The 12,088-nt window shown below is 33.7% G+C and overlaps 1 protein-coding gene across 1 annotated transcript; it reads left to right on the forward strand.

Moving 5' to 3' along the window:
- The first annotated feature begins 6,420 nt into the window (after window positions 1–6,420).
- Window positions 6,421–11,226, forward strand: LOC145583133 (E3 ubiquitin-protein ligase MIEL1-like). Its single transcript, XM_081640287.1, has 12 exons — window positions 6,421–6,813; window positions 6,902–6,989; window positions 7,709–7,765; window positions 7,861–7,893; window positions 7,997–8,074; window positions 8,341–8,384; window positions 8,663–8,703; window positions 8,854–8,936; window positions 9,037–9,128; window positions 9,214–9,283; window positions 10,161–10,202; window positions 10,847–11,226. Exons 1-12 carry the CDS (start codon window positions 6,764–6,766, stop codon window positions 10,967–10,969), a joined length of 801 nt encoding a protein of 266 aa, XP_081496413.1. The 5' UTR covers window positions 6,421–6,763; the 3' UTR covers window positions 10,970–11,226.
- Window positions 11,227–12,088: the final 862 nt, after the last annotated feature.

Consider the following 12,088-nt stretch of genomic DNA (forward strand, 5'->3'; position numbering starts at 1 on the left):
TATATATATATATATATATATATATATGTTCGGACACACCTTTTTATTATTATTTTTTACAACTTCTTTTAGATATGGTCATGTAACTCCACCACCTACACAACAAATTTTTGGACATTAGTCTTATTCTCCTATACATAAAATAACATAAGGTTGAGTGTAATAAATGATCAAAGATAGTACACAATGAAGTTAAGGATTAAGGATCCTTTACTTTATGTCTTTCAAAAACCATTACCCATAAGTTTTTTTTTTAAAGGATACCCATAAGTTATTTGAGTACCATTAAATGATTATATTTATGCACAAGTACTAGAATTATAAATATATCAAACACTAAAGATTTAAAACTCAACTAACATGTAACATACTAATATATAACTATTATACATATGGACTAATTAATTTACTCAAATTAAATACTAAACAAATAGATAAATAGTATCGATAACTATAGTTCTACTCCATAGTAAACATGAAAAAGTCATAAATCAACAACACCAACCATTATAGTTCCCTGATAGACTAAAGTAATTTGACTCAACATACAATATAAACATCAATACAATACTTCAAACTAACTCATTGACTAAAAGTGCAATGCTACTCCAGTCGTTTCCCTTAATTAACCATAAGAATTCCCAAACTTAATCATGGAAACTTGAAGCATTTTAAAAACATACCTACCTTCCACATGATCCCAACATCCTTACGCTTCGTCTCCGATACGACCACAACACCCTCTCCGATACGACCACAGTAGCATTACATTCTATTAAATTATGTCAGTGTAATGCTACTGTCCAGCTAAAGCTTTTGATTATCAAGCAAACTTAATTAATAAATCAAATTCTAACACCCAAATGTTTATGTTTTGGAATTATGGGTGGAGATCAAATTTTGATGTAATTTATGCTTGTAGGAGGTTTAACTTACATGAATATAGAGCACTAAAATTGAGTCAGTGTATGAGCATGTTTTTTTTTTAGATTAGTTTATGCTATGTGTATTTATTAGACGATAAGGGAGTTTGGTGCTAATCTTAACTAACCTTAAGGGTACACGATACATTTGAAAGTTTCCAGGGTTACACGTTACTTTTGTAAACAGACCAATTTCCTTTTTTATTAAAAGGACCTCGACAATATTAGTGCTATATACAACTGTCTACGTCACGGAGTAATTCCAATAGATCAACTCCTTTACTTTGCAAATGTATTGAACACAGAGGCAGAGTTTACCTATTGATAATTGACATGCATAAAAAGAAATGAGTTTGTTAATATAAAAATATTTTCAAAGCTAAGAAAGAAAGGGGGTGTTTGGTAAACATCTTACTAGGGGTACTTTTTAAGTACTTATTTTGATAACTTCAGCTGATGGACTATTCAACTAAGCTAATACTGTGCTATTTGGGGGTTAGCGTATTGGAAGTGATAAATTCGGTACGATGAGCTAAATCAAATACTAGCCCTTATATATGATTTGTTTTTTTTAGCTAATTTACATAATTGCCCACAGTTGTTATCAAGGTTATTTTTTCCAATTAATTCTGTGTAACCTCAAGTAGATCCCATATTTGTTTAGCAGACTTGCATCCCAAGATTCTGTTGTGCTCATGGGGTCCAAGTCTACAATGCAAGAATTTTATAGCTAAACATTCAATTCAAGTTTCTGAAAAATCTTCTTTATCAAAGTCAGATAAAGGTTTAGGATCTACCTCCTTTTTCTCATTAGTTTTTGTTATCTCAAAATCACCAGAATCAATACCACGCATGTAGGCGTCATTCTAAGCGTGCCTACGTTAAGTATGTGGTGAATATGCTTGGCACTCATAGGAAGTGGGAATTGACATAATACGATTAGGGACACAATTAGGCACAAGGAAAGTAGGGAGCCGCCAACAAGTTGTTAAGGAACTTGTAAACCGTTCACGGATCATTATAAGGCAACCACAATAAGGGAAAACGATAGGCAACAACGATCGACCCGTGAACGTTACACCCTATTCATAATCCATGAGATTACTAACTCCATATGGTTTGGAACCACGAAAGGAGGATCGGGGATGATGGTACGAAGTGAGTCATTGAGTCACATTCGCCCGTATTGGCCTCTACTCAATTCTTGTTATGAAATATATTCCCTGCGATCTCAAAGGCATACAAACAAAGATTTAATTTTCTCCAAACTATAATTATGCTAAATTGGTTATAATTCTAATTATTAGTGATCACTTGATTAAACAACAAGGTTAAAAAGGAACCTAAACCGGTTGTCCAAATTATCTTATTAGGCATGATTTTCAATTACATATTCCCTTAAAACATGCAATATGGTGATCATAAAAATATAAAAGAATAACGACAATATTGGAAGCAATTTAACAATAATAACGTTAGTCAGATCAAATAATAATAATAACCCTAATCATGATACTAGCAATATAAAATAAAATAAGTAATTAAATTAATTAATTACTCACTTTCCGCATTTTTTTGAATTGCTACATCATGAATAAATTGTTAGTATCTTCAATAAAAATATAAATGAAATTGAAATAATTAAATTAAATAAAATAATAGAGTTGATCGATTTGGTCCAAACCCTCAGTCAATTCTACATTTCACGCCTTGTTTTAAGTATAGAATTTCAGGTCAAGTATGGACTCCTTGGAGTGCTTAGGGGAAGTATTGTGATAGAATAGGAAAGGCTAGTATATAGGATAAAGCATAAGAGAGAAAGAGAGAATGATTTGGTGTATAAGAGAGGAAGAGAGAATGATTTTTAGTGCCCCGAAAATGAGGAAACCAGGTTCGTTTTTATAAAGAAAAAAAGTAGGGTGAAGCACAAAACCCTAGAAGTGAAAAGGCGCCGCGAAAAAACCCTAATTGAACGCCGCATCACGGTGTGTGTTCCATGACACGGTGCACAGAACCGTCACGCACTGTGCATACCGTGGCGCGGTATTTTCCTGTTTTCACGCGTTTTTAAAACTATGATAACTTTTGATCCGTAACTCGGAATAAGTCATATAATATATCGTTGAAAAGCTTATAAATTCTACTTTCAAACCCAATTAGAATCAGGTAAAAATTTGTTGAAGATTTTAATATATGGCCGTTTTAATGAAAGGGTGTCGGTTTTGGGCCGAGTTTAGTGTTTTGCTTATATCTTCTTCGTTTTAAATCGAAATTGGGCTTATGATATATCGTTGGAAAACTTATTGAAAGGCATATCCAACCAAATAATATTTGGATCAAAATTATATTGCCAAAAAAATCATTTTATCTCGGTTTTATGATGTGGACACGAGAAGTGGAAAGTAAGTTATGGTTTGGGCAAATGGGCTAAGAATTAGGTTGGTTCATGAAATGTATTGGATTGAACATGGATTTAAGCACTTCAAAGATTAAATACTCAACTCGACCAATAATGGCGGTGAAAGATTGTTCATCATCGGGTTTGGCTTTGGGGAGACATTTTTATGTGTCTACAACGCCAAACCTAGTAATTTTTTGCCTTGATGAATATCTCCATCCTGTTCTTCCAGTAGGTGTAAAACTTACCATTGAACAGTGGACATTGAGTAGAGTACCCTTCTTCAAGATTTTCTTTGTAGTTCATCTCTCCTTAGGAACTTACTTAGCAAAGTTATTTGCTTACACGTGAGAACCGTGCTCTGATACCAATTGTTAGTTGAGACGAACACTACAAGAGGGGGGGTCAATTTTAGTACGTTCCTAATGCCTACTTTTGCGGAATATAAAACTAAAATGTAAAAGGAACTTGCCCAGCGCAAAGTATTTTACAAGGAAACCTTTCAAGGCCCAAGTGGAAGTAAAACCTCGACCCTCCTAAGGGATTTCAAACACCAAAACACTTCACTGTAACAGGGCAAACACACCAGTTACAACCTATTATAATCAGACCTAAACTCACAAGTTCCAGACTAAACTTGCTACAAAGTAGAACCTTATTCTACCCAACCTAAGTCCCTAACTTAGATTCACTCTGTACTCCCTGAGTACTCACTCACTCAGCTTCACTATAGAAGCCTACAAAACTGTATGCATTAAACAATTCAATCACCCCAAACCAAACCAATACAAACACTTGACTTCTAATATATGAAAGGAAAGCTACACATGAAATTTGAAACTAATATGACAAAGCTTGACTCGGAAAACTTACACAATTGAGCTCTCTTCAGATTTTTCACGCATAAACTCACAAGTTGTGTAAAATGTGAAAACTACTTTATATACAAAATGAACTCATATAACAAGTAGGGTTTTCAAAAGATAGAATTAATCAAAACTGTCGATTTTCACAAGACACATTTTTATTTAAATCTTTTGTAAAGAAAATCTTTTTAAAAAATTTAGCAAAGATAAATATAAGAAAAGAATAATATCTTCTTAGTACTGTATTGTATAAGATTAAATCTTTTAGAAAATCTTTTCATAAATTAAAACTCATCGTTTATAAACTTTTCTTTTATAAGCTTGCCAAGTTTTGCCACGCTTCTAATAAATTCCATGCATAAACTAACCTAACATATCTTACAAGTTACAACAATCCTTAAAAAATATAAACTTAAAATAACTTAGATTGCTTCGTCAAATGCTATAGGTTAGGATACTTGGGCTTCACGCAGTCTAGGATTAAGTTCCTGCTGTCTTCACTTCTCCAGTACCTTGCTGGAATCTCGTAGGCCAAGTTCTTGTGGAACTTGCTGTCTTCAACGCAGGCCAAGTTAAGCTTCTCAACTTGTTGTCTTCATATTCCTGTTAGAGAACTCAGTTAGTTCTAGTATGGAACTCTTCTTCTACTTTCTTTAACTTTCTTTGGAGTGTCCTTGAGTCTTTATAGGCAGGCTACTCTTCCACTTTCAAGGTCTACTTCACCTATTCTATTAACAACACTTAGAGAAATCTTATTTATTGAAATTTGCTCTTTGTGTTCATCATCATCAAAACTCTTAAGTTTCAACAAATATGTAACAATGAGATCGAGTGAATGTATCTTAAACTCAAGCCACAAGCAAAATTCATATGATATCTATTGTTCATGTGTTAAGGGCGAAAAACTAACCAACACTTGGAATAAAATACAACTGTTGGTTTAGGTGTTTGAGATTGAATATGGTAACCAAGAGGAGAACATCAAAGGAATGAAATATTGGAACAAGTTCGACCTCTAATTTCAGCAAGTTTTATGTTGTACAAAAAAAAAAAGCAGCTTAGATCGGGTCATGGGCCAGCTTATTCACTACATGACATACTAGATATTCATTCTTTTGAATACCCGAAAAACCCGGTATCGGGTTATGACACCACTATTTTATTTTTATTTTTATTTTTTTGAAAAAAACACCACTATTAACTAGTATGGAAAAAGCTAAATCATGTAAGCAGTTTTCAAAAAAAAAAAAAAAAAGACATCACCTAAGCATGACTCCGAGAGTGAGAGATAGCTCAAATGATTAGAGCTTTCTTCTCGATTCCAAGTGATCGCAGGATCAATTCACATCACCCCTGGCCTTGCGGCTCTTTAAACACCAAAAAAAAAAATGAGAGTGAGGAATAGCTCAATTGGTTAGAACTTCCCTCTGATTCTAGGAGATCTTGGAATCGATTCTCACCCCCACCCTTGTGGCTCTCTAAACACCCTAAAAAAAAAAACATCCTATATATAAAGTGAAAGGGGGTTTTGGTTGATAAATTTCACTTTTCCAAAATACCCCTCTCATTTCTGTCTTACTTTTTTGTAACAAAAAACCATCCTTTTAAAAAAAACTACCATCTAAAAAAAAACTAACATAATACCATCCTTTAATAAAAACTACCATCTAAAAAACCTAACATGTGAAAAAAAAAAAAAAAACTTCCATTTGAAAAAAAAAAGAATTTTACTAGATGGATTCACACGCACGAATGCGTCTCTAAACTTGTAAAAATAAAGGGAAAGGGGGTTTTAGGTGAGAAATTTCACTAACCCAAAATACCCCTCTCATTTTTGTCTTTTTTTTAAAAAAAAAATAAAATAAAAATAAAACTACCATCTTAAAAAATACTAACATCTAGAGAAAAAAAATAAACTTCCATTTGATAAAAAACAGAGAACTAAAGTTGATATATTCACACGCACGAATTTTCGTGTGTATCTTGACTTATAAATAAATAAAATAAAACAAAACAAAACCTAAGCATGACTCCAAAACAGTTAGTTAAAGTACTCCGTATTAAAAACAAGCACACCCAAAACGGTTGCTTGAACGAGTGATCTTTCCTTTCCGTAAAATAACTACAGAGTACTCTGTAATTCTGTACATTTCCATTTATGGCGCCACCATACACTTCTGTCTTCTTCCAAATTCTTTTTCCTTTTTTAGCAACTTGCAATTGGCATCTCCTCTCTCTCTTACCTGCCACCCCACCCATATCTTATCCAATCGCATCATCTTTGTCCTCAATCAATGCATATAAAAATTAATAATAATATAATAATAAAGTTTCATTTTTATAATTTTTCTGTAAATCTGATGAATTTTTTTAATAAGGATGTCCATTGTTTCTTGATATACACAACCCCTTTTCTTCATACCAATTTGGCTACTCTATTATTCATTTTTGGGTTGCTTTGAGTTGCCCAAGTAATCCAGATTCATCCCCTCAATCTTTGGAGACTTTTTGCCCCCTTTTTTTGGATTGAAAAACTATCTATTTTTCTGGGTTTTTCTCCAAATTTTAGCAGATTTATGGAGGGCTTTTCTAATGAACGCTTCGATTTTGGGAGGATGGGTTATGGGTATTCTTCATTCCTCTTTGAAGGCTTTGTCTTATATAGGTTGTTGTTGTTGTTTTAATTTGCTTTGTTTTCCCATTTTTTTTTCCAGATGTCAGCATTACAGAAGAAGGTGTTTGATTCGAGCTCCGTGTTGTAATGAGATCTTTCCTTGTCGCCATTGCCACAACGATGCCACTGTATGTTTCCGTGTTGTACCCTTTTCTAATAATTATTTCTTCTCGTTTTGTTGTTTATCGTATGTTTTTCTTTTAGAGAATTATTGGGTATTGTATTGATCTACATATAATGACATATAATTGCAATGTGACTTATAATTTCTTGTTTTAGTGAGCTTCATATTATTTTGTAGATCAACGGTTTAGTCATTAATTGCAAACAGTTTGAATTATGTCTTAAAAGTTTATTAGCAAACAGTTTAAATCTTCCAAACATTGCAATTATATGTCACAAAAGCTCACAGGTTTGATTGGCAATTCCGACTTGTATTTTGGGTATCGGTCAGTTCTACCTACTAACCTACTAGCTAATAAGCTATGTTACTTGGACTCGGGTACCCATGCCCGATGTAGATACGTGTCCAAGTTTCCGACCCAGCTATTTTGTGAAAAATTTCCATGATTTTGAACTAAAATGAAGTGTTCAAGTGTCCTACCCATGTTCAAGTGTCGAGGGTCTGACACGGGTATATGAGGTGAAATGAAAAATTCGAGTTACATAGCTAATAAGTCTAGTATAGTCAAACTTAATTCATGGGTTTAACCTTGATGAATGATTCTCATTCTTCTCGTCTGATGATTCAAAGGGCAGTCGAGTATTAAGTTTGAAATAATTTTGAATTTGTGGGATTTGTTCATTATGTTGCTAAATTTTACTTGTTTGTGGAAATGCCTCTTAGAACATGTTACGCAACCCAATGGACCGGCATGAACTCGATCGACATGATGTTAAGCAAGTATGTTGATTCCGAGAGCTTTTTTCTATCTTTGATTGTGTATTTAAGTAACCCGTTCTGCATTATTGATTTGCTTTCATGCTCTCATTACACAGGTTGTTTGTGCTGTATGTGACACAGAACAACCAGTAAGTAGTAATGATAGTTCAGTTTGGCTACTTCTTTCATGTTCTGTAACTGCATTCGGTAGCAAAAATGTGGTGACTGATGTTTGGTTACCTGTAAATTCAGGCGGCTCATGTTTGCACGAATTGCGGTGTAAATATGGGGGAGTACTTTTGTGAGATTTGCAAGTTCTATGACGATGATGTAAAATTTCTGGTGCCTTTAGTATAAAATAACGGTTCATTATTGCTTTTGTAGGATTGGTGTATATTGTGGTTCATAATTTCTTGACTGATCTACATATAATATGAAGCTAGCTGAAATACTAAACTATTGGAAGATTTTTCTACTTAATGACTAAGAATATCAATTAGAAAATCTGTGAAAATTTTTGCTCTTTAACTCTGGAAATTTGCATTCCCTGCATCAGCTGAGACTCTCATTTGATGATAGTTGTTTTATACTTACAGGTTGATAAAATGCAATTTCACTGTGACGATTGCGGGATTTGCAGGTACATTGGCAACTGCATATGAATGTCAATATTTGTAATTTTATCACTAGTTATTTACCAACAATTGGTTGTTTGTGAACAAAGCTATTTAAAATATTGATTTAAAAGAGTTTTTGAGGTGCATAGTGAGCATTTGAGCAATGCTAATAGGCAAGTTAAAATTTTCAGATAGATACATTTTCGGATACCTATGTTGGTTCTTTGTATCAGATTTTGAATTTGTCTAGAAGAAAAGTTTTTGCACTGCAGCTAAATGTAATTGAAAATTTTTGAACCAGGGTTGGTGGCCGTGAAAACTTCTTCCACTGCAAGAAGTGTGGTATTCTTTGTTCCTACTCTTATCATCTAAGTTCTTTGTTTCATCGTTTGACTTTTAGTAGTTTCTACAGCTAGGAATTTTATTTCCTCTTTTGCTGCTTGTATAAACATTTTTCTGAAAAATATCGTTTTTTATTGAACATCATTCCAGGATCTTGCTATTCTGTGGCCTTACGTGATAATCATTTGTGTATAGAGAACTCCATGCGCCATCACTGCCCCATATGCTATGAGGTTTGTTGATAATTCTTTTTCATTGTTCTGTTTACGATTTGCTTGTCTTCAAATGTCATGAACAGTAATTGATCTTTCTTTGTTTTCTTGTCTACATTAGTATCTTTTTGACTCGCTTAAAAATACTACTGTCTTGACTTGTGGGCATACTATGCATTCTGATTGCTGTGAAGAGATGCTGAAGCGCGATAAGTAAGCATGCTTGCATCCTCGGAAAAAGCTGATTTGTGGGGTGTTCTTGTCCTAGGAAGGGTCTTACATTTCTTAAATGTTGCAGGTATTGCTGCCCTATATGCTCAAAATCAGTTATTGACATGTCTAGAACCTGGAAGAGATTAGATGAGGAGGTAAGCATGTTAAATCCTTGATTATGCAGTAAATTAGATCAATGACATTGACACCATGAAATTTTATGTTCCGGCCTCCCTACAGATGTTACTTCCATTTTTCGGATTAGAATCTGTGTTAGGTAGCTTAAAAAATCCTCTAGAAAGGCTACAGAGGGATCCAGTGGAAAAAACTATATGGCAAAGCCATATTATGCCCTCCATCATCTTATGTTTTTCTCACTTTTCTTCTATGGTTGTTTTGATAACACTACTACGAAGTATCATTTAGTTAAAATTAACTCTATTCTCACCATATATTGCATCGACTTTTACTTTCACTCCTTCCCCATACATGTTCTTCTTTCCCCGTCCACTTATATATCCTGAATATAACTGTTCGTGATCTCCATACCCAACCCTAATGTATTAAACAATTAGGAACAGAGGGAGTAATATTTTCTTATCTTATATATATAAATCTATGTTATTAAATCAGTTGTTTCTAAAGGGAGGGCTTAAACATGTCTTTTTGGACGTATGATTTTCATGATAATTGAATCGCTTAGTATGCTGTCGTTGAATTTTGTTCTATTTAGTAAGCCAATTGCACGACTCAGAAGGCAAACCATGACAGTTTCCATCTATATTTGATGAAATTCAGCAGTTAAAATAGCATATACTTGTATATAAAATGAGTAAAATATCAAAAGCAATTTTGTATAACTGAATGTCCCTGCAGGCCCGAGTCCAGGTGAAGTGATTGATACATTTGAATATGCACAAAACTCAATTTTATTAGTCGATTAATAAGCTGCTTGTTAGGGGCTGACAAAATTGGTCTAATCAATCTTTGCTTTCATGTTTTTAGCTTGATAATTGTTCTTTGCACATCCAGATTGAAGCAACCACCATGCCGGAGGAGTACCGCACCAAGAAGGTATTGCTACCCCATCTTTTTTGATGTATTTCCATGCATTGAATGATTCTGCGACTGAAATAAAGAATGATGAATGAGTGTTAATATGTTTTTTCATCAAGAATACTTGTTTCAAAAAGAATTCCTGTGATTGTTTTTCTTATTTTTCTGTAATCCACAATTTCTAATTAATTTAATGGTGATTGTTTTCAACATTTAGACCCTGTTCACTTCACCTTAAAAAAATAATTTTAAGTAAAAATAATTTCAGTTCAGTAAAAATAAGTTCAGTTCAGTAAAATTAATTTTAGTTTAGTAAAAATAATTTCAGTTCGGTAAAATTCAGTTTTCTTAAAGAATAATTATAATAGAAAATCAGAAAAAATAATTTCAGTTTAGCAAAACTAATTTCAATTTAGTAAAAATAATTTAAGTGGTGAAGTGAACGGGGCCTTAGTTTGGAGCTCTATACTAATCCACCTGTTTTCATGCTATTATCACCTGGCATGAGTATGTCATGGCCATAATTTCTCACCTTTACTTTTGCGAAAGTAAATTAGCAGACGATATAATTTTGAGAACTAACTCGAATCTAAAAGAAGGGAATTCTTGTATTAAAAACTTCAATATCTTATAGATGGTGATCAAGAAACTTCTTTCTGCAGGTTTGGATTCTATGCAACGACTGCAATGATACAACAGAGGTTTATTTCCACATACTAGGCCAGAAATGTAGCCACTGCAAGTCTTATAACACCTGTCAAATTGCGCGTCCAGTCCTTCCTTAGAATCGTTGAACATACGAATCATCTTGGCTTGGCTGCTTTTAGTATGGATGATACTCATTTTCCCTTTTTTTATTCTGTGCTTCAATCATTGTGCAAGCTAAGTTATTCACTGATTTGCACCATTCATCATGATTTGGGCTAATATCATTATATGCTATGGCAGAAGCAATTCTCAACTTATTTTTTCAACCTGTAAATGAATTCAAAGGTAGACAAACATATAATGATGTAAACATTTGTTAACGCTTATTGTTCACAACTTCCCCTTCTTACACAAGGCCGTCACCTTTAATAGAAGAAAAATTCTTAACTTTGAGGCGAAGTATAATTTAAGAGCCTTCATTATTTCCATCTTCCTATGAGTTATCTTCATTTTTATTTTTACTCCTACATGAGTTTTTTCATTTTTATTTTATATGTAAACATATATGAACTTATTTGCTCTTACACGAGTTATCTTCATTTTTATTTTTACTGAAAATTGAACTTTAAGTTTCATGTTAATCATTATATGCTTCAATCATCGTGCAAGTTAAGTTAACCAATATATGTTAGGAAAAATTGCCCGAAAGAATCCCACCTTTGGGGCGTTCGTTAAAAATAATCCCACCTTTGGGAATAATCCGACCTTTATACCCAATCCGCTTGAAATAGTCCCAACCGATCATGTAACTTGTTATAATAGGTTACTTGACACGTGACGGCCTGTGATTGGTTCAAAAAAATTAAATAAAATAAAAAAATTTAAACAAAAAGTTAAATTTTGTAAAAAAAAAAAAACTAAAAAAAAACAATTATTTAATTTAAAGTCACCCCACCATCTGCCAAGCCACCCTTTCGCCGCTGACTCCCCTGACCCGCAGCTCCGACCACCAACGACCACTGTTGTCGCCTTGAACACCACCCCTGATCTCGATCTCTCTCTCTAAAAAATGGCAGATTAAAACCCTAACCCAAGCCATAACCAAAATTCAGATGAAAGTTGTCCCACACATGTTAATCGATTTCAATCTTCGCCCAATGTTTGTTGGATGCCGACGCCGTGCTCCGCCACACCGATGCCAACGCCGGCGCTGCGCCCCAACACTCCTCCAAGTCTCCAATCAGCCTCGTTAAATC

The sequence above is a fragment of the Chenopodium album genome, chromosome 15 (genome assembly GCF_948465745.1).
Source record: "Chenopodium album chromosome 15, dcCheAlbu1.1, whole genome shotgun sequence".
Lineage (NCBI taxonomy): Eukaryota > Viridiplantae > Streptophyta > Magnoliopsida > Caryophyllales > Amaranthaceae > Chenopodium > Chenopodium album.